The 25,652-nt window shown below is 35.9% G+C and overlaps 2 protein-coding genes across 4 annotated transcripts; one reads left to right on the plus strand and one right to left on the minus strand.

The window, feature by feature from the left end:
• Positions 1–25,644, minus strand: LOC108379282 (uncharacterized). Of its 3 annotated transcripts, none has more exons than XM_017635637.1 (2): positions 25,284–25,644; positions 1–527 (listed from the first exon to the last, which is right to left on the minus strand). In XM_017635637.1, exons 1-2 carry the CDS (start codon positions 25,296–25,298, stop codon positions 21–23), a joined length of 522 nt encoding a protein of 173 aa, XP_017491126.1. In that variant the 5' UTR covers positions 25,299–25,644; the 3' UTR covers positions 1–20. The 3 variants fall into 3 exon arrangements, with proteins under 3 accessions (XP_017491126.1, XP_017491133.1, XP_017491119.1); XM_017635644.1 differs by having other exon boundaries at positions 25,276–25,644; XM_017635630.1 differs by lacking the exon at positions 25,284–25,644 and adding an exon at positions 3,836–3,932.
• On the plus strand, positions 4,682–7,562 carry LOC108379275 (uncharacterized). Its single transcript, XM_017635618.1, has 4 exons — positions 4,682–4,761; positions 4,832–4,951; positions 5,143–5,337; positions 7,347–7,562. The coding sequence occupies exons 1-4, from the start codon at positions 4,690–4,692 to the stop codon at positions 7,557–7,559; spliced, it is 600 nt and encodes a 199-aa protein (XP_017491107.1). The 5' UTR covers positions 4,682–4,689; the 3' UTR covers positions 7,560–7,562.
• Positions 25,645–25,652: the final 8 nt, after the last annotated feature.

Below are 25,652 nucleotides of genomic sequence, written 5' to 3' on the forward strand. Positions count from 1 at the left end.
TTCACATTCTGCTTATCTCATCAACCCAAACTGAAGCTTTTAAAATTGTTGAATCCTTTCGATTTATCGATCTTGCCATGTAGCTGACCCTCGAATAACACCTGTCCATTGGTGTGGAGCAACTTGAAGTCTGCGAGAAATTTAGCTTCAGGCACATAACTCGGCAACGTCTCTTCATCGATACGGTATCCGCGCACTGTGTAGTTACCCTTCTTAACAGGACATCGCTTGATGAAGTTACCCTGTTTCAGTAAATCTTCGTAAATTATACGTAGTAGTGGCTCCATTGAATGCTGCTTAAGAAACTTGCAATAATTTATCGTACGATTCACGAGTGTTGTATTGTTGCTTTCGCCCAAGTCTAAAGCGATGGCGTATTGAAGATAAATATTATCGAGATCTTCATGTACTTCCAAAGCAATGTCCAAATATGTATCGCCAGTCTTGTTTTGGATCTCCAATTTACCGTTTAAGATTTCTGAATGGAAGTGGTAAGGAAAAGAGTCGAAAATTACCTCAAAGGTGCGCTGAAAGCGAAGAGGGGAATGTAAATTACTTGTCAAAGTATGTAAATGAGAAAATGGTGTACCAAGGAAGGGATTTGGGGTGCGGCTACTTTAAAAAAGTTAGATAATAGTTTTAAGCAAAAAATATATCCAATCCAGCGTTGATCACAGAGAGCTTTTATGCCATGTAAATAATTTTCCCGCGGCCAGCCGGGGCCCCCCATCGCCATAAAATAACCAACCCAAATTTATATAAGTGGTTTTGTAGCGAAATCGGAAATATGTCGAACAGTAATGCCCAAAATATGACTCATGTAAAAAGCTTTTTAACGCTTTCATCATATTTGTATGGGGAGAACTGGGAAAAAGCTCTCTCTGATTGTCGCTGATTTTGAGTAAAGCATTTGTATATGTAGTATGAAAAAATCATAGAGCGCCCAAAGCCAGGGTTAGAACTACGGCAAACCTAAATCGGAGTAATTGAAGTGAAAAAGCGTAGCAGAAAATGAAATTCCGTAATAGATATTTTATATGTATATGAGCCATTCTTTTTTAAGGCGGACGGATTTCGTAAAAAATATGATTTCATGTCTCCGAATCCACAATAAAGTATGAATTTATGAACTTTGTTTTTAATATAGCCACGCCTATTTCTAGAAAGTTCTAAAAAAATTATTCGTCGCATAATTTCATACAGTTCTTGAACAAATGACGCACCAAAGTTAAAAATGGGATGTGTTTGATGACAAGGATATATATACGTTCTAAGTCAATAAAAATCAAAACCTTAGTAGGACAATATCTGAATAAACAAAACTGAGAATACATTGATTCGAATACTATTTCATGGCCTTATAAATCTCTTTTTTTAGAATATTTCAGAAGTTAAGTAAATACATAGGTACAGTGTAATTGGAAGCCAATCACTCTGTTAAGCAAAAAATGTGTAGTATTTTTTAGCGGAAAATGTCTTTGAAGGCCACATAAATTTTAAAAGCTACTTTGAAAAATAGACATACAACAATATTTTGAGTTCAGATACTGCAATAAATGCTCTTTATGATTTGGTAAACAAAACCGAAATAGATCGTGGGTAAAGCGGAGTAGCGTAGTAAATTTCTAATTTTCGTCAAAAATCGTAGCAAATCTACTACGATCGTAGTAAAGTTCTAACGCTGCCCAAAGCTATACAGCATATTCGATTTGCCGGCATCGTAAGTGTTATGACAGAATTTTTTTATGATGGTTCTACATACCCCAAATGAGAACTTCGAAAATTTATCATCCGAGCAGAAAGGAAACCGAACCGGAAAATCCTAGTTTAGTAGCAACCTCAAACTATCAAAGACCTGGCTCATCGTTTTAAAGATGTCTGTGTACCTCAGTATTTCGGTGAAACCCTTGGCCAACAGTGGTTTAATTTCTGTACCTCGAGTGAGCCTTTCGAAAAAGTCTACGTTGGCAACATTAGCTTGAAAATAATTTTATATATTTTGCTCCTAAACATTTGAGTCCCTCCTGCTACCGTACGTACGGAAGTTAGATAAGAATTTCCTTTTTCCTTAGATTAAGAAGACACCAGATTTTTGTGTGCTATGAATTTAATGATCGGGAGATAAATACGTATCACCGATATCTGCTTAGAGTGAAATCTAATCCATACTCATCCTTTCTGGGAACAAATAGGCGGAATGTGATGCAGGAACCCAAGATCCGTTTAAAGTGGGCTGTTGACAGAAATATCTCTTGCCGCAAATATTCCCTAATCTCTTAAATAAACTTAAAGTGCCCTTCGCCTGAGCAACGACAGCAGCCAAAAAAAAGGGTAGCGCCCATTGGCTGTTAGCCGAGAAGTTTACAGAAAATGTTTCCTTTTTATGAAGATCTCCACATACATACAATTACTGCCCGAGGTAGGAATTGCATACATACTAATTTCGTTTTCAGCCGTGAAAATATGGTCTCGTGCATGAGAATAGCACTTCCAGACCCTAAGCGGGCAAGAGGAAGAAACTTCCAAGTAGCCGGTGAGGTACTTAGTGATAAATTTTTTTGTGGTTGTTTCAACACTATCTTAGTAAGTTCGTGGTGGCTCAGCATACGTCTAAGAAGACCGAACCGGTTGGAGTCCTCGTTTTTAGTGCTAAGGCTATTTATACAGGCCAACTTTAATCTTTACCTGGAGACTTCCCATTCGGTAAAAATTGTTATCGATTTGCTTTGTTCTCTCCCATTTATATATTTATTTCTGGATTTCAAATGGATCTTCCAAAAACTTAAAAATCGTGATGAGTTAAAACAGCCAAGACGGGTCCATTGGACAGGTAGGGGAAACTTAGCCTCTTACTCTTTAGTTTTGTTTAATTTTGTATATTTTTTTATCGGCTTCTGAGTTCGGTATTTAGTTTTTTTCTGGAATTGGTCTTATTGCAACTTCTCATGACTATCACAGATTTTGAGACCAAATTATTTGTCTTTGCTTACCAGTTCATGTTTTAAGGGGCGTAATTAAGGAGCTGAAAAGGCTGAATTCCTTCTTGCCCTGATTCCGTTTTTTCCGAATTCTTATTTATGAGGCTAACAAAATTTTTAGTTATCCATAGGCTGCTCTTGGTAAGATGCGCATCGTAAAATCTCAAAGCAGGTCTGCGGCGGGGAAGGACGTTCAAAGGATGAAGGGCTCGTGGGGACCCAAAATGATTTCATGCCTCCAGCTACTGCGAAAGACATTAAGTGAAGGATTTCTGGGCACTTGCTTTAATTATTCCTTCAGTAAATTTAAGGTGTTCCGTTTCACACTTTCTTGCCTCTGTTTCGGAGTTCACAGGTGCCAATATTTATGACATGTTCTGCAGACTCCAGGCACGTTTTTCCTTTCCTCGTTTTTTGATCTTTTTGTATCTTAGGGTCAGATTTTTTTATGCATTTTATGAAAAACTGTTTGCCCTTGGGTGTGGCTTGGAATACTTTGAAAATATATATATATATATATGTTTATTTTATGGAACATACTGCCAATTCAAGGTATGTGCTAAATCTAAAATCCTTCCCACTCATGATAAAAATATCATCGCAGTTTTCCTCAATATCTTTCCCTTCATTGTGTACTCTTTTCCTAACTCATAATGAGCAAAACTTTACAAACCAACGCTCAATCTGGCTGTGATTTTTTCTTCTCTTATTTAGCGCCGAATCAAATTAATTACAAACTTTGCGACAATTAAAATGTTTTTACCATAATTAAATTCAGACAACGAGTAAATTAATAAAAATAATAAATATATTTATGCACCTTCATGTTTGCACTAAAAAATTTATACAAAACTTACCCATCCTAAGGCGATTGGTGCACCGCACACAACTAAAGCTACCACAACAACAACGAGCATAGAGATACGTCTGACAGACACACAGTTAGTTGCTGCTTGCAACTTCATAGCTACACAAAATTTAACTGATGCAAATTTGGCGAAAAGCTATAATTTTACTGGCGGACACAAGACAAACAAGAAGAATATCACTAAAACACTAACAAAACGAAAACCTGAAAATGAAGTAAACAAATTTTTGCTGGCGGGGTGCAAAGTTTTTTGTTAAAAGAAAAAAATATAGGAAACCAAAGATTTGATTATAATTTGTTTTAAATTATTATTTTGCATCGCTTTTTTAATTGTTCCAAAATGTTGTAGGATTTTATTTCTCTGCGCGATAACTGCAAATAATGGCGTCAAATGTCAGGCGGCTTTTAAAAATGGCGAAAAAGTGTTTATCATTGCAATTTTCATGGTTCACTGAAGCAGCAAATTAAAAAAAAAAAGTTTAGAAATCATTCAGAACTGTTATTTGATCGGAAAATAATCGTGAAACTGGGGATATGCAAATATGTACATATGTACAGCAAACATTCAAACTAAAAAAAAAGTAATTATTTTGATACATTTTCTGAATTGGGCGTTCTGTATCATTGCTAGCGATGGTAGTTTAGTGATAACGCCTTTATTTGAAATTTTAAAATCTTTCAGCAATATTAAATGACATTTTAATTTTTAGCCATTTGAAACTTCCACTGTACAGAGAATGCTATATAAATGGGCGTAGAGAGCTTTGTGGCACTAAAATAGCTGGGCATTCCCAGTTAAAAAGTATTTTGTCCTCTTTTGAATATTCATCAGCGTTTAGCAAAATGATGCCAGGCGCGACACTTGTTTGGTTGAATTTGATCTTCGTGCTGTACTGTGTTTTGGCAGCCGCGGAGGTAAACTAGTGATTTTATTATTGAGAAATTTAATTTATAATTTGTATTTAATGCTGTTTTTGTTTTGCAGAAAGTAATGCGCCCCAATTTCAAGGAAGTCAAGGTTTGGAGTGATGAGAAGCATGTTTCGCATAAAATGTCCTTCGATCCGACAGATCCGCATTTGAATTTTACGCTGCACGTGTTGAAGGTATTTGCAAGGCTATTTTTTCCGTTTAGATCGCAATGACATTAGTGAATCTTATAAGTGAAATACTTTGGAAGCTAAAAGTGATTAGCTGAAAATTTTGACCATTCTGTTCATATGAAGTTTTATTAACTTCTTTGCTCGCAACTTATCTTGAATTTTTTTCTAAATTTCAATTTAATTGCTTACTCTAGGACCTCCAAGACGTCGATATCCATACAGAGATTCGTTTCGTACAGAAAAACGATCCAACTTATCATTTCATGACAAACACCACTATGAATTTGTGCCGTCTATTCAGTTGGCGTAATCTATCACCGATTGGTTCACTCATTTATAACTATTTGAATCAGTATGGAAATTTGATTGAGAAATGCCCGATTGTGAAGGTAAGCTATAACCATGGTGACCATACGTACTTTATTTCAAAGGACAGTCCTTTTTCTCCTCAGGATGCTGTCGCTTGACTTTATTTATTTCTCTAAAAATCTATGTTGGCCTTTATTTCAAAACTTGTCCTTTGAAAGTACTTTGCTCTTAGTCCGCTGGGCAATTAGGCGTTTAGATTACATCGCCGTATTTAGGGTAAAGCTGGGGTAGTTGCAGATAAACTGATCGATACACTGCACCTCCTCCTCCTTCTCGTTCTCGCAACTACGCTAGAAGTCATATGAAGGGCGGCCATTACGCTCTTCGTGTATTCCGATTATACAGTGTCCGATGATAAAACCAACCGCTTAGCTAATAGAGGGGCAATAAAGGAGCACTAACTAGAGACTCAGATCTGTCAAAAAGTCAGGACAATCCATTAAAAATGAGAACGGGGAGCACTATGGGTATGGAAGGCTATAAAATTGGTCGGAATATTTTTTCAATTATTTTTTATGTATGCTACCGCATAACTTTGGTCCACGTTAACCGATTACTATAATTATTTTTTTAAAGGAAAGGAAAGTTTACCTCACAAGTGGTCATATTCTAATTTATTTTAAATCCGATCATTGGATCATGAAGAGATTAACGATAATCTAAAATTTTTGTATGGGGATTGAAGTCGGTTTGGTTTTTTGCTTAAAAATACTTGCTTTTGTAAGCATTTGTTAAAATGTAGTCTCATATAGAAATATACAAGTAAAAGTCACTAGTATTTTTAATGCAATCTTGCCAACAGCAGTGTTTTGTGCATATACTTGTATCTAGAACCTTCTTGGCTCCCTTCTTAGTATTTAATATTCAAGATGCTGTCTTCACTGATGTTCAGAAGGTTTTCAAAAGCTTAATTTTTCATCTCAGTAGGTTTGCTTTTCGGGTCACATGAAAACGGGTTTGTTATCCAAGTGTAGACATCCTCAGATTCGATGTTGGGAAAATTTTCGACAATTCTTTTTTTTTAAACCTTCCAAGTTAACACTAAGAAAATAACTTTTACAGCCAATTTCACGAAAGCAATTCAAGTGAAAATTTTTTTTAAATTTTTTTTTAGTTTTAATTGGAAATTGACAGAAAATAAAAAATCTTTTTCCATTTCAATTGCTGGTGAAACCGGCACTTATCAATTTTCTTGTTGATTCGCCCTTTCGCAGTGTGATTGTGAAGCTCCAAAGAATAAGTAACTAGCCAGCAAAAGATCCGAAAATTAATCGAAAAACTGGAAGAAACATGGATGAAACGCGGATAAGGTCTACAGCTACGGCTATTTTCTGAAAATTTTCTGATTACATTTTTCGTTGACAAAACGTATTTTCTGGCCGCCATGTTGAAGTTTGATCAAACCGCTTGCGTTGTGTATGTAAAGTTTAAAGAATTTGCCCGCGCCACTAGTATACTCTAGCCACTAGCGACACCCCAGTCATACGCTCGCGGCACCCTATTTGGGAAAGCCCGCCTTGGAGCACTATAATATGAAGAGGTAGTAATTTTGACGAACTTGACTAACGGGCTGACCGGAAATTCAGTTCTGCTGTAGAGTTTCCATAGAACTTCTATTCACTTTTAATGGGCACTGAATGTCGACTAGTTGGGAGTGTAGCATATTTTCCTTGAATGGCACTATAAAGGTCTAAGCGATTTGGCTGAGGTTTCCATGGAGAATGATTCCGTGCGCAGAAGCCCTTTAAATGAAGAAAACGTTTGACTGCCAGAGTGGCTAGAAATTGTTCTTTTGCGAGCGGTTCAATCCTCTAGGTATCGACCAACCAATCTAGCGATCTAAAGTGGGAACCCTTACCAATGAAAATAAAAACCGAATATAATAGGGAATGTTTTATCGGCATACATTCGTTCAAAGGTGAATATATTTTCATAAGTGTATACCTCTCTCTGACCTACTGGATCTATTGTACTTTTTACTCTTTATTAATATCATCACTAATAACATGTCTTTTACTTTTGATTTCAGGGTGAATACTACATACATAAGTTCTGGTATCCCGAAGATGCCACAGTTTCCACGCTGCCCGAAGTGGATTTCGAAATAAATTTCGCAGCCTACCATTTGGATGGTAAAAAACGTGAGCTGATCATAAATGATCGTATAATAGGCGAAGGAGTGGTACAAGAAGTGAGCAATTACAAACCTGGTCTCCTGGCAATGCTGCCCAAGGCGGGTTAAGTGCAAGTAAAGAAAATAATGCAAATATAATAAGTAATACATAACATGCACGTAGCGAAATTGGGCTATAAAGTTATAAAAGAGTAACATTTTTATGACAAATCGTAAAAGCAAAGTACTTGTATACTTATATTATTGCTACTGTAATTTGGTTATAAAACTTAAATACCAAGAAGTAGAAATTCAAAATAAAATAAAAAATTTCGTATATTTGTACAAAATATTTTTTGCTTTATTTGTGAATATTGCATTTTATCAAAATAAATTTAGTATTCAATTGTTATTCGAGGGAATTGTTGAAAATACTATATTTATGTGCTTACAACATGTTAGCTGAATTTTAACACCTAGAGTGTGGATAATGGGGTATTTGCCAGCGAGTAGAAAATCAGGTAGCAAAGTTATAAAAATTGCATAATTTTAATACTCAACCCGGATCACCTTCTGTGGTGGGGGTGCTTAATTATACGCAGTCAAAATAAAATTATTCATCAATATTACTGGCAGTTCTTATTGACAGTAGCACGACACATCCTTCAACTGCGCGTTACCATAAATCAAGCATCAGTAAAAAAAAAAAAACAAAAAAAAGCAGCAGAGAAGAGGAGAATAAAAACAACTTCTGACTGTCACATTCTCACTTGAGACACGTTGAGCGGCAGTTTAGATTTCTTGCAGGCGCTGAGTGTATCAAAATTCGCAAGCTGTCGATTGTCAAATAGTCAATAGCATATTAATTCCGTCAACTTGTGGAATTTAAGAGAAAAAATAGTTATACGTTGCTTAAATCGAAGCAATTTTATAGCCAAAAAAGCTAATCAACCTGCAGCGCACGCCAAAGTGTAGTGAAATCGTAGTAAATATGCAAAAAAGCTTGTTTTCCAATACTACTTTTCCATGGCAGAAGAAATATTACTTGCTAAGTATTTTCTATCAACTACACTATGGAGTAAATGTGACAGAGCAATGCCAATTACAATGAACAAGATTTGGTGGAGATGCAAGACAAGAATTGCTGCGCTGAATAAATTAAGGCCAAATATATATTTTATTGAACTATTGCTAATTTGTTTCTTATTGTAGATTTACCTACGGACAGCCACCAAACCGCGGTACCGTAGAAAAGAATTGGACGCACAACCGCTAAGTTGCTGTGTACATCCAGTTCACAATGTGAGGCGTCAATCCCCATTTTTTCTTATCGCTTATTTAAAGGCATTCATAGCAGTTATAGCTTTCTTGCAAAGATCTTTTATATTGCGCCGCCAAGTTAACTTTCTGTCAAGAATAACGCCCAGATATCTAACTTCGTCCAAAGAAGTCGGTGCGATGCCATTCAAGGAATTGAGCTGTCTTTGTATACAAAAACCTACAGAATTCATATTCACTTTTGCTTCATAGTGTAAATCTTATTAGCGCTTTTTTGTGCAAAATCTGCTTCCTTCTAAATCCAAAAATTACTGCTCACAAATTTAATTCAAAATTACTTTGATGGGTTCGATTGTCATAAAGTGACACCTACGACTATGAGAGGCTGGGTGAACGTATTCGCTGACAGCGCGTCACTGACAGCAGTCACACTTCAAATGACAAGTGCTTGAGCTTTATTGAATGCAATATCATGTACATGCCTAATATTAATATTTTGTGTTTAACTAAGCAAAAAAATTAGTAATCATACTTAGTTTTGAATTTGAAATTTTTGTTATCGTTTTATGCAGGGATTTACGTGCTTTACAAATGATTTCCTACAACACAGTATATATATATATATGTATGTATGTATGTTTGTATGTACACATAAATCTTTCCAGCATAAATTTGATTCGCCTTGAGCGTTTTTAGCCACATCATTGGATTCATACGACCACCAACAACAGTCACAATTGCTTTTCGTCAACTGACTCACCCTCTACCCATTTTGCTTGCCATTCTTGTTGGACATAATTAAATTTGAAACTTTATGTCATTTGAAGCTGACAAACATTTTGATCATCTAAACACGCGGCGTAACTCCAGTTTGAAACAAATAAATTTTTATGTTCTAAAAATTTGCCAAAAGTTGTTGTTGAATTTATATTTTTTTCCGCACAAATTTTGCATACAAAATGTAGCGTGCATTAGCCTGAAGTGGTCAACTGGAATAAATTAAAATTTATGACAATCAATGCAGGCAAAATTTGACAAGTGGAAGAGTTTATATTAGCAAGAACAAGAGCCAATTCGGTGACAGAGCCTACGTAGTATGCAGAAAACTGAAACGCGTACAGTTATGCATGCAAGATTTAGCCAGTTTGTTTTCAGAGACGGGAAGTTTCTAGGCACGTATCGTTTACTATCAAAACGTGGTGTTGCGCGCCCCTCAATGCGAAGCATCTCGTGATTGTCCGAAGATATTACCGGTTTCCGGCCCCAAATTGATGAATCATACGTGAAACAAAACTTTTAGCTTTGGGTGTGGTGAAATAACTCTTTAAACTAACCAAATGCTTTAATCGGTCATTGTCCGATAGGAATTCAACCGGTGGGTCTCAATATAACTTTAAGCGCCTAGATTGGGACCTGTTTCGAAAACGATGAGATGAAATTAGGTGCCCTTTTACTGTTCTCCTGATCCTTTTAATCTATTTCAAATCTGCACGATTTACGAATACACCTAAGCAGATTGTAGGGTGTCAAAGAGCTCAGGTGTTTCCACCTCAACACATCGCGGCAGAAGCAGAAGAAAGTGTTCCACCGTCTCATCCTCTTCGTGGAAGGATGGTTGGGCAACTGGAGTTGTCATGTACGCCTATCACAGTCAGATATTTGTGGCACGTGGAGCGACCATTCAGCTGACCAACAAGTTGTCTGAGCTTCATCTGCTTTATGATAGAAAAAAAACCAGATAGACCTTCCGTAATTGAACCCAACATGCCCACCCGCAACCCCTCGATGACTCCCAGTCATTTCTGAGCGATGTATGCACACAGTTTCTGATGGTGGCTTCGAAAGACGAACTGGGGAGTGCCATAACTTGTTGCAGACCGAAGAGTGCCTGGTATGGCCACATGTCGTATTACCTGGCACTCTCGAGTGACCTGGCACTCTGAGTAAAGCATTTAAGAGTCCAGGATTACTGCTGGAATTAAATCAGCATTCAGCCTCAGGAAACTCAATGTTATAGAATCTTGTCCACAAAGGTATTGATGGCGTACTATCCTGTGGTATTGAAAATACGAAAGTGCTCAGAATCCTGCCGTTAGCAAAGGCAAAAATGTAGAGCCTTTCCTTAAGAATTTGGGAAGGGTTTTCCTTTTCCATAGCCACTTCGAATGCAATGGCCCTTTGATTTGAATCACTGCATATTTTATTTCTTTTTAAATCATGAACAGATATTAGCCTAAAATTGTTAAATTCATAATTTATTGTGTAAAACATGATTGCTTCAACTCTGAAACACGAAAAGGGCTAACACATAAAATCACAGAACATAATCAGGTTGTCGCAGAAAAGGATTCAAAATTCATTTGCAGCCAACAACATGTGTGTAGTACGACAAATGCACTGCTACCGTGTACTCGTACAAGCATTTGGGGAGCATAGAAAATATTTTAATCCCTAATTGAAAATAAACACAACATGCGACAAAATTCAAAGAAAACATGAAAATGAAAACAAGTAGCGGTAGTACCAGTACCAGTACTCGTAAAAAGTGTGTAGTAGCGGCAGAGAGAAAGCGGACAAACGACAAATGCCAAATGAAGTAGAGGCACATGAAATTACTACATGAAATTGTAAATGCAAGGATATGCATAGTTGGAATTAAAGAGAGGGGAAAAAGAAGAGTGGGGAGATAAGGAGGAAGGAGTGGTGGAGATAAGAAAGGGTAAAGAGAAAGGAGAGCATGTGAGGTAAGTTAGGGAATTGAGGTGGATAAGTGCCAAGCGGTGAGTGAATGTTGAAGTAGAGCGGATAACAGCGGTGAGTGAATAACAGGTGTGTGAGTAAAAGAGGTGGGTGCCTAGCAGTGTTGCCGTTTTGATCCAAATGGATCAAAATTATACATTTTCCATCGATTTTTAAAATATACTTTTATTTTTAGCGTAGTATAAATTGTGATACATTTTAATTCCCAAGCATGCTGAGCAATCTTAAGACTTTTATGATTTTGTGGCAACACATTAAGTTTGTTTTCTTTCACTGAATATGCCACCTTTAATCTGCATATGGCATCACTGTTAGCTACAGACAACTAGCCTGCTCTCGCACTCCAGGATTTAGTCCGAAATAGTCCGAAGTTATTTCCTTTCACACATTTATCACACATTTTGAGAACAATTTCTCACTAAAACCTGGAGTTCGGGAACTAGTTAATATTGTCGTTCCTTTTTCTTTTTGATTTTGAAGCTGTCGGATGTGGTACTGGGCTAAAGGCAGTGTCACACGATTGGTACATTTGTAAAGATTTGTACATTTTGGCAGTCACAGAGTCGTGTTCTTAAGAGATTTGAGTTTAGCTCAATAAAAGAATTTCCAAACAACACTACTCTGTACCAAATGTACCAATCGTGTGACACTGCCTTAAGATTTCTGAACACCGCGGCAACACTGGTATCTAGCGAGTGAGTGAGTGGCAGCGGTGTGCCTGTAAAAGAGGTGAGTTAGTGGTAGCAGTAAATACGAGTACATGAGTGCTGCCAGTTGGAGTGAGAAGGGTGTGCAAATTTCGAGTATAAATAATCCATGCAAATTGAGTTGTATGCATAGAAATTTCTAAAAATAAAGGATTAAGGCTATTTTTTCACTATTTTTTCTACATCAACATGCCTGCTCCTGTACTCCGGCGAGCGATTTCATGTATTTTAAATTATAAACAAGATATATCAGTATATTAAAAGCAATTCGTCTCCCTTAATAAACTAATTTAATTCACTGAACAGATAAAGAGCAAGGACATACAACATTTCCCTGTGCTGAGTTTGCCAATAATGTGTAGTACCAAATTGCAAGCATGCATGTAGTAAGGCATTATTCTAAGCAATAACGTAAATTCTTGTGCTTTACGTCCCGCTCAGTGATTTATGCGCCGCAGCAAGGCTGATAGCCTATGTAGAGGAGAGTAAATTTATTCTTCCACAACAACGAAAACACAATGGCTATTAAATGTTTGATTTTTATTTCAATTTTTTTGTAGCCCAAAGATAAAGCAAGTAAACATGTGAAAATCTGCCGCATTTACTAACACTTTACGGTACGCCCAGAGGACATGTTATCCTTGTGGCAATTCAAGTTTAACAAAAAAAATAACAACAAAATCAAATAAATGATAGTAAAATGTTAGCAAAAGTCTTTAGAAAAAAAAACCGAAAAAAAAAAATAAAATTGCAGCCCATACAAATCCCTCGTGAGCCCGCGTGCGGAAGTCAACAACCAAACATACTTGTCGTGCATTTCCGGCACAGTAGAGCAGCTTGAGGGGAAAAGCAGGGGGACGGAGAGCCAGCGGAACTTGTTGGTCAGACGAAATTCAAACAATTTGCATATGCTTTTTGGTGGTGCGGCACGGAGTGATGGCGTAAAGAAGCTTAGTTAGAGTGAGAAAACTAACAGCAAGAAAAATAAAAAAGGCGCGCCGCGAGTGAGGAGCAGTTGGCGGGAAAAATGTCAACAACAGCACCAATAGCGGCAATTTTGCTAGCTGGTAGATAGTATGCAAGCAATGTGCTCAATGACAATGCCAACAAACGTTGAACAACACACTTCAGACCGAATGGGCAGCTGAAACCAAATCCAATGTCAGCTTAAGAATTTGCAAAAGTTATTCGATGTGTATTTAACACAGGTTGCACACACAAAATACACAGGCGGACAAGGCGGCAAGTAAACATGAACTCGCAAACTTTGATACATACATATATATAAGGACCAAAAGGATAGATACATAAACACTTTGATAGAGCTATAAAGTTGAGTGCAGTGTCAAGACACTTCAAGCAAGGCAATGACAGAGCAGGAAGAGCACTGGAATCTCGTTGGGATGCGTCGTCTGCCGTCATACGCACGCACGCACGCCATCTGAAGTGTGCGTGAGCTTTATCCGGCATGCGAGCAATAGCAAGCGACTATCAACATAGCCAATGTCCTAGTTGACATATCGGCAAGGCTATACTCGTTTCAAGCTTGGCATACCAACTTCCTACTCATGCACGCCTGTGCGCTTAAGCAGTGCGAAGACGACGACGACGACGACGACTTAAAAAATGTATGTAAAAAAAATCAGTAGAAACAATATTTTTCAAGAAAAACGAAACGACATACTAAGTCAAGCAGCTGAAAGTGCAAAACGAATGTTCTAAGTAATGCAAAACGAATAGTGGCGTAAAATAGTAGCCAAACAGTAGTCACATAAGAGATATGCAGCAGCTAAGCGAGCTGAAAAGCCGAGCGGAAAGCGCACCCAAACCTCATTTGTGGCCCAACTCAACTTCAGCTCTGTGCCCAGTCCATTTCGTTTGTGGCGCGTCAATGACTACTAAAGCCAATTGTCTTGGTTGCAGTTACTCGTGAAATCAGCTCAACAGCTAGGCTGGCCGCCCACTGGCAAACCTCACAGTCCACCCATTAGCCTACAGGTCGAGACCCGTCCCTTCTTGTCGTGCTGTAATATTTATGCGCAGACGACTAAAATAAGCTGCTTCAAGGATTTATTGGCTAAATGGATAGATTTGACTATGTATGTTATCCTTGGGAATGCTGGCAATATGTCGCACGACAATGCATTGATGGGACTATTTTAGAATGCACGTATGCATTGCGAGAAATTTTGATGTTGACACGATTCTAAAAAATTATAAATTTTACTGCTTCCAAAATTTCCCATTTTTTCTTCAGATGTGCCTTATACTGTCAGCTTCACAAGGCATGATCGTTCGTCCTTTGCTACGCGGACTAAGGCAGTAAATAGCCAATACTGAGCTCTTAAAACGTTAGAGTCTTCCGATTTGTCCTATTTTCTCAGTTAAAACCGTACGACGCACACCCAATTTCCTTTTGAATCATCCAATTCGGTTAGACTCATCCACATTTCAGCGATCTTCTCGCAATTTCTTAAGATAGAAAGATGAGCCATGTTCCTGCCAAGTGTGCATTTCTTATCTTTCTTAGAAAATATCCATTCGTCGTGGTTTTATGGGACTTTCATCGTCAGTGTAAAACCCTAAGCTCTCGAATTAGCAAACACGAAGACATAAATATGATATTATCATCATAGAAAAATTACTAAGAACTGTACTTTTGCTTTAAGAAAACGTTTCGATAGAGATGACGATTGGGTGCTAAGAATTGATTTCGCGGTAGTCAGTTCTACTAAATTGATCCGGCTATGTGCCAAGAATTTTCCTTGGGTGGCTGATATTCATTCTTGATTACACATCGGGTGCCCATCTGAGACGGCAAACAATTTTAGCCTCGTAAGTAAGAGTTGAAAATGCTGACACATACGGCCAGAAGTACTGATCAGTACAGTACTGTTTTATTAATTTCAGTACGCTAATGTCATTTTTCAAAATTTGTACTGAATTTTCAATTCTGAGCATACGAATTCGTAATAGAGGTCTTCCCACAGAGCTTGGTACTCGGTGTTCGGTAATTCTTCCCCATGTAATACTATTTTCCACAAAACAAAATACTTACTTCATTAAACTGGACTGTAAAAGGTATCGCAAATTATATGCCCCACGGTTTTCTCGTGATAGTCATATTTCCTACACTTTTTTTCCTCTATAAGACCTAATTTAAATGCTCTTAGCAAACAATGCCCTGTTAGAAATCCTATCAGGAGCCTCCTTTTGTTGATATTAAGAAATCAGTAAGTTTCCTATCGTATGAATTGCACATAATTTTTTGCAAGTTTGCAACCCTGAGCTATTTTCCAAAGCCTATCCGCTTGGCGGTACACGAGCAGATCTTGGTTGATCTTTTGATTTCACCAAGTGGAATTGGTATATTCGTCATTAGTGAGGCGTCGAATAGGTTGTCCTTCTTGGCTAGCTCGTCAGCTCTCTCATTACCTTCCCCACTCTTGTATACTGGGACCCAATATTGGTGGACGGTTTTAGCCACAACTAGGCTTCTTATACTCTCCTAGAGCCTTTATGGCTGCCAAGTTCGATGGTGGCATATAGGATTGCGTTGGGTGTTGTCGGTGTTGTACTCAAGGCATCCGTTTTACTGATCATTGAGAGCCTGTAAACACTCTCCAGTCTTTTAAAGTATGTCTCCTTTTCCGCTGCTGTCTACCATACCAATACCCCATAAAATGGTACTGGCTTAACGATTGCCGTGAAAATCCAGTGTGAAAGTGCAGGAGAAATCCAAAGTGCAACCCAACATCCATGTACACAGTGCTGCCGAGACCTTCCTTATTGTATTGGTTTCTTATGATCTGCACTTGACAGGCGTGAATGGCTTGAATGCTGAGTCCATATTCGCATTCACTTGCAATTGCGTTAACTCTGTGTAGGACCTAAGATTTTATTAGCCTAGACAATACAAAAACTTTTTCTTCTTAGTGTGTTAAACTCCAAGGCTTACTATTTAAGGTCGACATACAACGCGCTACGCCAGGAAAAGTAGAACAGCGCTGAAGATGTAAATTTCTAAGATCCCGTCACTGCTTTTGTGAAATATCTAAGCCACCTCATCGAGAGATCGGCAGCATTTCTTAATTAATTTCTGTAATTACTTTTGAAACCAACTCCAACTTTATCTGCCGAATATCTTTAAGTAATGTGATCTGCGATATAGTTATCAGCTCTGCTTAGAAAGACACTGCCGTCTTTAGGCAAACAGAAGCTGAAACTTATGCAAGAAGGGCCACACAAATTTTACCGAAATTTCGCTGAGTGTAGTAGTCCGCTTCCTCCACTCGGCGGGCGCTGCCATGGCCAAACCATTGATGAATGTTCGCATTGAATAGCAATTTTTCAAGATTTACAACTTAACCCAACGCAAATGCAGAGTTGAAACTTATTGAAAAAAGTAAAAAGAATATGAGGGGGAAAAAAATAGAAAATCGGATGCTGCTACGAACACATTAAAAATTTCACAAATACTCGAGCACATACGACGTACTCCGCAACAAAAGTAAAAATGCGAAAGGATATGTGCCATGGCATGCGCCCGTCAGGACAATGAATTTGTCGAGATAGCAGCGAGTGTAATGGGCTGAAATGGCCGTTGGCCTTTTGTAAGCAAGGCTTGTTCATACACACACACGCACACACACACACCTATATATGTATGTATGTAGATGCCCGTGTATGTTTGCAATCACATGTGGATATTTTCGCAGAAGTAACTGAAAATAAATGCTGCCGAATGAAAGTAGCAAACTTTTTATCACTTTTTTCTACTTCAAAATTAAAAAAAAAAAAAAATCCACCAATTGCTTCCCTCCAATTGTGATGGGCTAAAAGTTACCAAAGTGAAAATAAAAGGTTGCATACGGGTTGTGGTACGCTGCGGGTGTGTCGAGCAAGGCAGTGCCAATTTCGTGCACTATTTTTGTACATTTTCATGAACTTTTTAAACCCAAAACTGTGCATGTAGGTGGTATGAGTGTCTTTTTTTTTTCTCATATGCGGGATTTGCAAACAATTTTCTTGCGATTTCAAAATCAATAAAACATTTTTATTTCTCTGAACTGAACTTATTCACTCACATTCACTCTTTATACTCTTGCGTATGTACTTTTGCCTACAGTTTGGCACACAATTGAATTCAACTATTTTATCTTAAATTGTATATTGTGGATAATAAATAAACGTAACACCCATGGAGCGAGAACTACATTAAACGCCCATCTCCCACCACCGCCTATTTTAAGGCATCAAGGTACACGCCTCCATTCACCATTAAATTTAAATTTGTTATTGCATTCTTTTTGCTTTCAAATTGTTTTTTTTTGCCCACAAAAATGTCTTCGTATGCTCGTTTTGAATTGGCATTTTTGGTGGTATGTGCAGCTACAGATGTAGCTTGTTTGTTGTAAATTTTGTAACTTTTGCCTGAAAGCTCGACATTTCATTGGTCGAAAGCTCATTGTGTCTGCTTGTCTTGTGTCAATTAGATAAAAGTCAAAGGGACTGCCAGACCCTTTACGTGTCCCTACTCTTCCCCCCGCTTCAAAAGCTACTTTGAATCTGTTATAAATTGCAAAATATTTCTTCTACAAGTATTTTTCTTTGTTTTGCTTTCCTATACTCCTTTTCACATGAATAGTTGCCCACAAATAAATTGTTGTCCCTTTTCTATCACTTACAATGCCATTGTCGCATATACTCAGATACCGATGTATACATACTACATGTAATATGTACTGGTATGTTAGCGTGTTCATTCATCATTTGTTGCTATTTTAGCGAAGCTTTTTGAAAATTAATTGGACAGCAATTGTCAATTGATTGTTCGTAAATTCTACTTCTTTTGTTAGAATTCACAGCAGTTAAATGTAGTAGAAGTGAGTTTTTATAGCGCACATATGTATAAAGAAATCTCAGTTAATGAAAGGCACTTTATTTGAAAAAATGCTTATTTTGAACTTTTGCAAGTTCTTCAAATCCGTAACTGACTGCTCAATTTACATTTTTAACCTAAGCAATGGCATTATCCGTCTCCATTGATGGTTCGAAGTTGATGCAAGCGCCAGCGGCTAGCCCTTAAAAGGTGTTCGCACGAGACGATTTTGCGTTCAACCTTTGCGTTGAACGCACGCAGGGTTGCACAAAAAAAAGTTGAATGGCTAAATGTTGGCTGGCGACCAGCTTTGTTGAAAGTGATTAGTTGAAAGGCCGTTCAACCAAAAGTAGAATGCAAAGTTGAACAATGCAAACGCCTTTTTTTGGCGAATATTTTAATATTTTTTCATTCATTTTTTTTTGTGCAACCCTGCGTGAGTTGAACGCATAAGTTGCCTGAAAAATCGCCTCGTGCGAAAGCCCCTTTAGGCTAAAAACATACTGGAGCAGCGAGCAAAGAGCATCGAACAAAGCGTACATACATGTTTGTGATTGAAGCTTTGCTCGAAGCTAGCTCTTCGCTTTGCTCGCCGCTTAGTTCGTCGTTTCATCTTTAAAGCAACTGAAGCGTCCCGCAAGCTGAGATTGATGCCATGGAGAGTCAGATAGTTTTCTACTAAGTAAATACTAGGCGGAAAAGGCCTTTATATTCGTGAATAGAAAGAAACAGAATCCAAAGCAGTGAAACCGTAGATTTTAAGGAAATGCCAACCTCTTTTGGCATCATTGGGCTATAAGAACGCAATTCTTTGTTGACTTCCCGGACAAAGCAACATCGAAAGAAGCGAGACAAATGATGTGATGGCCAGGTATGGTTTTGTAATGTTAATAAATTAGACAAGCCCTATTTAGTGGTAATATTAGAAAAATGTTTGAATTTAAGCAGTTACAAATGATTCTTTTTCAAAAAAGTCGAAAAAGGTTAAGTTTTGAATACCTAAAGGCTGCATTTCTTTATTCATTCTGAACGTTTGGAATAAAATTTTTTGTTTACTTATTCTTTAGAACGTTCCTGATGATATGTTCGCTCGTATCTTTTTTCGGTCAAAAAAACTGTATATTACTGCGAAAAAATTCCGTTTCGCAGTATCTCCATTTAAAAATAAAAGCAGTAAGAATATTCCAGTTTGAAGTGTCAACAAAATACCGTTGATTTTTCAATTTTTTATTGCTGTTGGCGGCACGCATTATCTTCAACACAAAGTTACTATGTTCGACAATTTGGTTTGTATGGAAGAAAATAATAACACTGTGGGCAAAAAAAAAATAGTAATCAAAAATCAACTCGAGCTTTAGCCTATTATTTATTTTTAGCTTATAAGCTACAAAACTGCATACTTGGAATTTTTCTAACAATTATGACTACAAAGTTTGTTGTTGTGAATTTTTTGAAATTTCCCTACAAAGTTTGAAATGTGGATTTTCTTAAGTGTATGGTGTTAAGTACTGTATAATTAACTAGACTTTAACAAAACATTAATAAACATTCAACAACCGAAAGGAAAATAGTCCAAACTGGTCAAGATGACGTGTCCCAATTTTTCTACATAACACCGCTAACACTGTATTGAAAAAAATTTTTAACAAAAGTTCCAAATAAGAAAAGAGTAATGAACTTTTTCAGTTGAGAAATAAAATCAGGCGGTTATTTTTTTACGAAAAGGATTCTCTATCAAAATTCTCGTTATAATTTTCGGTGCTAAATTTTAATTCGATCTACTCCCAATTAGTTGAGTTTTTGGTACCGAAAAGAACATTTATATTTCTCGAACGAGCGTTAGGAAACTGTGTTTAATGCTGTTTATTTGATCTTTTGAACTGTATACGTATGTATGTAGATTATTCATACAAAATATTTAGCTGTATTAAAACATAAATTACATAAGCTGCCATATCAGTGACTGAATTAAAAACAAAACTAATTATTATTTTTTAAATGTTACGCAATACTGCAACATACAAAGCATGTTTGCATTTGACAAGCGACCTCATGACATTCTTATCTATCGTGCAAGTACATAGTTGCGGGTATACAATGTATGTATGTACTTCGCCTATTGCATGCAACATTCATAGATACAATTAATGTTATTCATAGAATTAAATACATACTCTTTGCACATACCTACATAGATGTATATACGTATATATACATATACATAAGTACATACATATCGTCGTTTAAAGTACAAAACCGCGTATCAAGAAAATTCCAAAGAATAGGCTTGAGCCAAGAGCTTCGGTAAGAAAATCCAGTTTTTGGCAAAAAATATCAAGTTGCGCGGTTTTGCAGAACGACGATACGCGGTTTTGTACTTTAACGACGATATGTATGTACCCTGCAGGAAAAAAAATATATAAATTGATAAAATTAACCAACTCGCTTTACTGCGTTATTTCTATAAGATATGTACATATACATATAATGTACATAAATAACTTGAAACTAGTTGAAAAGTAATGCAGGAGTAATGCAGACGTAATCGGGAGATTGTTTTCTTTAAACAAGTTTCTATCTAAGTTTACTTTGAATACATTTTCTTTCTGCACTTCACAAATACTGGTTCGAATTGAGAACAAATAAAAGGAAAATCGAAATTTTATATTATCATTTTAAAGTTATGTCTAACGGAGTTCGAATGTGGGACCGCTTACAGCAGAATATGTAAACAAATATGAAATGTAATAAAATAAAGTAAATAAATGAAAAAGTAAAAAAAACAAACAAAAAATATTTTGTTTTTCTTATTGATAATTCTAAGTCCAAAACTAGTTAGTTACAAGTTAGTTGACATCAAATGCAGAGGTGCCCACCCTTGACATTTCGCGACCTTCGCCATTGAAATAAATAGAAAAAGAAAATATACGTATAAAAGTGACATTTAGTTCCTTCTTAATCAACTTCAAGTTAACTCAAAGCTAGATACATTTCCCGCAAGGTACGAACAAATGTATGTATGTACTTTGTATATACATATTATATATATACATAAGCTTTTTTGCATATATGTACATATGTACATTGAATTACGTAAAAAACCTACACATTAAAACCTTTGGCATAGTTTTGCATTAGGGGCGTTGTTATTTTTGGGGTTTTGTAAATTTGTCGTAAAAAACGTTTGTATATGTATTTGTGTAGTGTTTAAAAATGATGAAATTAAAAGAGATTAAAACGATTTTTAACACACCAAAAATTTCCATGAAATTCTTACTATAAATAACTGTTGGAAGAAAATAGCTTTAAATGGTGTCTTCGAAAGCTTCAACCGGAACGGTATTAACCCTTTTGCGGCCTTAAGGTTTTAAGGAAAATAAACTCTGGCTTGAATTCTAGATTTTGAGCCATTAAGGACAAAACAAATTCTTTGATATTTATCAAAATATTTTTTTTTTAAATTTTGGTAAAATTATGTTTTTATTTTAATTTATAATAAAGATGGTCAACGATTGTACCCAACTCTATGATAGAAATTATTCGATGTTCACCGAAATTTTTTAAAACATTTTTTGTTAAAAAAAATTTAATATATTAAAAAAAATGTAAATTTTTTAGGGGAATTGGTGGTGGTACTTTTCAAAATTACTTTGGATATCGAAATTCAATTAGAAACCGGCTAAGCTATTTGATTTTTTAAGAGAACAGGATTAACCCTTTCGAGATCTTGAGTCATAAGTAAGAAAATATCTATCGATCGAAGTTTTTTTTTGCGACGAAAATAGTTTTTCAACGAGCGAGGTCTCGGTAACTCAAGTAAAAATTAAATACACGCCTTTCAGGACCATAAGACTATAGATTAAAATTATTATGTAAATTTAAAGGGTCGACTTTTCAACCGCAATATTATGATATTTTGCTGTTAAAGTAATTTTGTTTTCTTTTAAACTTTTAGTAAAATTATAGTTTTTTTTGTAAATCAGTTATATAGATATAAGGTGGTCCAAGATTAATCATGACTTCCAATTTAGGTTTAATCTTTCGGTAAAGTCACCAAATCTTGTATTTTTGTAATTTGCTTGGGAGGAGGATTTTTTACAATGCATGTGCCTCAGCTAATGTACATATATACATATGTATTTACTAGGGATGCTAATTTTTTGGCTCTCTACGATATGGGGATTTTCCGTTTGTCCGGGATCCCAGGATTAGTTTCGGGATTTAGATAGTCATTATTTTTCAACAACTTAAATCGGAAAAATTGCTCCTAAATTGTTTGAGAAGCTCTCCTACTTTGTTTTTGTTATTTATGGCGTCATAACAACTATATTCCACAATTTTTATTGAGCTTGAGGCCGTTTTTAATGAAAATTGATTGTGGAAAAGCAACAATAATTTGAAAAAATGGTAGAAGTGATAGCTATTTCGGAAATCACCACATTTCCTCATCAGACTTCTTTCAGTGGGATTTGATCCAACGACCCCAGCTGACTCTTCCTACCATAAAATAAATAATAAAGAAATGGGTTTGAAACCTATTTTTTTATTTAAAGAGACGTTTTTATTTTTTCTCTCTGACGTCAGGATTTATTTAAAGGACTTTGTAATTTCGAAGATATGATTAATTCCAAAAATTATTAAAAAAATTCAATGCATTGTAGAATAAAAATATCGGTACCAAAAAAAAAGAACGAACTTTCTTTAGAACTAAAAAAATTAAAATATTTTGTACTCACAAGGACAAGTTTTTTAAGCTGATAAAGTTAGAAGGATGAAATTGGAGAATGTTATCGAGTTTATATGAGTCCTTAACTTATGAATCTTTCAAAATTAAATATTGCGAAATTTCAAGGAAAAATGTTTAAAAGGACATTTTCAATACTTACCAGTCCATATGCATAAAAAAAAATTTAATCTGATTTAATTCTAGAGGATTTCTTCTTGAACTTGATACCCATACTTCTTCTATAAGCAAATTTTATTGAATTTTTCAAATCATTTTGGAATTACTTACGTCAGGGTGAGAAACTATAAACGCAATTTTACAATATTTGACAGATGGCTTCACGAATATATTGATTTTTGGGTGTAAAATTTACTACCGCACGGTGTTATATTTATAATGAGCTAGACATTTATGAAAAAATATTCATTATTAAATAAAAAAATAAATATAGATAATACTGGTCAAGAAAAGGAGTTTCTATTATTGATATCAGTGCAAATTACAAATCTTGAAAATCCCGGGATTATTTGCCTAGAGTCCCGGGATTTTCGGGACCTAAAAAGGCTGGGATCCCGGGATTAACATTCCTAGTATGCATATTAGACTGCATCACTCCCCATACAAAAAAAAATGTGTACTGTTTTTGCACTGGAATTATAAAATATATTATATTTTAGGACCCGCACCAAAATATTTCGGAAATGTATTAAGATTTACGTGAGCTGCATCGATTTCAAAATACCTTTAAAAATTGAGTTTATGAAAAAAATAGTTTTTCTTTTTAAGATTTAAAAAAAGAGCACCTCAAATGACATACAAGTTTAATCTTAAACAACTTGCGTAGAAATATTTTCGAAATTTCAATTTTCAACGAAATCAAAATAATGAGATTTTTAATGCTATTTTTTTCCTTTTTTCAAATATTGGTTTAAGAAAAACTTGAGTAACTGGGTCAAAACTATACCGTCTTAAATAGACTCATGAGTTATCATTGGAAAGGTATTTTCTCACGCTTTTATTTATTATTTTTTTTTGTATTTATATGCAGATTTTTTAAGCTTAAACTGTTTTGTCATCTGAATGATTTTTTTTCAAGGTATTTCAAATGGCAACAGCTCACGTAAATCTTAATATTTTTCCGAAATTCTATGGTGGAAGTCTTCAAATAAAATAAGTTTTGAAATTACGGTGGATAAACCGAATCTTTGCTTGGTGATGCAGCCTAATGTACATAGGTATATGTACGTACATATCTATTGATAATCAAGTTTCTAAATATGGTACGTGCGTTAGTATTATTAACGTTGAAGCTGAAGCCGATGCATGCGAATATGTATGTGTATGCATTTCAGATTTTCATAACGACTTGTGGTTAAATGAATGTACTTATGTGTGTTCATACATATGTATTTGCACTTACATTCATACATACCCTGCAGGGAAAGCTACCAGAATGCTGCCAGTTTGCGTTTCAGCCCAACTAGTTTACGTTGTATCCTTTTTCAATGTTAGCGACTGGTATTTTAAACGTGGTGGTTTCATAGGAGATGCCAGTTGACGGGATAGACTGCCTATTCATCCCCCGTGAAAAGCATAACTATGCTGTAGCGCTGCAACAGTGGCAATGGTCGACAGAGTAAAGCTTTGGCACGCCAAATCAAGAGACCCGAGTTCGATTTTTTTTTTCATTTTTTTTTTATTTTTTTTTTTATCTCTTCTTGTTATTTTTAAATTAATTGTTTTAAAAAGAACAAAAAAATATTTTTTTTCTATTTTTTTATGGTATTTGGGTATTTAGGTTTTTTCAAATGAAATTCAATTTATGTACAATTTTTATTTTATATTTAAATTGAAATAATTATAATTATTTAAATTAATTTACTTACTTTACTTTAACAACCTCCAAGCGGATTTCCTCTGTCAGAGGTTTTTTGAGGTTAGAAAAAATCCAGACCTGATGGAATAAAACGGACTTCAGATTCGTGTTCAGCGACCCCAAAAACATATAACAGGCTAGGTTTGGTCATAGGAACCTTTCATCGATTTTTTTTTTGCGGACCTGTGTAATAGTTCATGAACTGGAATTTGTGCATACTGATTCAGCTTTTCGCTGCAGGGTACACACAATGTGCACATCGGCTTGTGTACTCATTCTCATTTTCTTTTTCGCACTCACTTAAAACGATCAGCGTACAAATATTAGCTTTTCCAGTGCAAGATCTGCTGAAATCTGAACTGGAATCTTTTCGTTGATATGTTTTTAACTACATACATATTTGCATACATATTTAACACATAGCATTTCTCGCGCTAGAGCTAAGTATAAAAATGCATAAATGCAATGCAATTGTACGTACATATGTATGTATATAGGCACATGTATAACAAATATCTGTATGAATGCAAGCATATAGTTTGTCAGTCAACCGATAAGCAGACTTTATGTACCCCATACATTTTTGTACATATTTACTTATGTACATACATACATACATACATACATTTTTTATGTACATTTCCACAGTCGACAATTTATATGCCGACTTTTTATGCCTCGAAACGTCAGTTGTTCTTGAAACTTCAGCCCAGACGGATCAGTGGCGCTCCTCCTCACGCCAGCCACTAGCTAACAGCTCCAACGTACCAGCTATTCGTTGTGTGCCAACAATGTAAATATTTATAAAAGCCAGCAATCTGCCTCATCATGAAACGAGGAAAAATTAAAGAACATTAAAAAAAAGAGCAAACCAAAAACAACACGCTAGTGGCGACTGTTGTTGCTGAATAGTGTTGAAAGGTCAGGTGCTGATAAGTCGTGAACACTCAGAATAACAAGACGAGAAACAACAACTAAAGCAACAACAACTAAA

The sequence above is a fragment of the Rhagoletis zephyria genome, unplaced genomic scaffold (assembly GCF_001687245.7).
Source record: "Rhagoletis zephyria isolate East Lansing unplaced genomic scaffold, Rhagoletis_zephyria_1.1 Rzeph_scaffold_00122, whole genome shotgun sequence".
Classification (NCBI taxonomy): domain Eukaryota; kingdom Metazoa; phylum Arthropoda; class Insecta; order Diptera; family Tephritidae; genus Rhagoletis; species Rhagoletis zephyria.

Bases quoted from the DNA above. Each gene is read 5' to 3' on its own strand.
- LOC108379282 (XM_017635630.1), bottom strand. From the start codon at position 3,895: ATGCTCGTTGTTGTTGTGGTAGCTTTAGTTGTGTGCGGTGCACCAATC. The intron at 528-3,835 runs GTAAGTTTTGTA...CTTCGCTTTCAG, and splicing joins CACCAATCGCCTTAGGATGG to CGCACCTTTGAGGTAATTTT.
- LOC108379275 (XM_017635618.1), top strand. From the start codon at position 4,690: ATGATGCCAGGCGCGACACTTGTTTGGTTGAATTTGATCTTCGTGCTG. The intron at 4,952-5,142 runs GTATTTGCAAGG...TGCTTACTCTAG, and splicing joins TTACGCTGCACGTGTTGAAG to GACCTCCAAGACGTCGATAT. The intron at 5,338-7,346 runs GTAAGCTATAAC...TTTTGATTTCAG, and splicing joins AGAAATGCCCGATTGTGAAG to GGTGAATACTACATACATAA.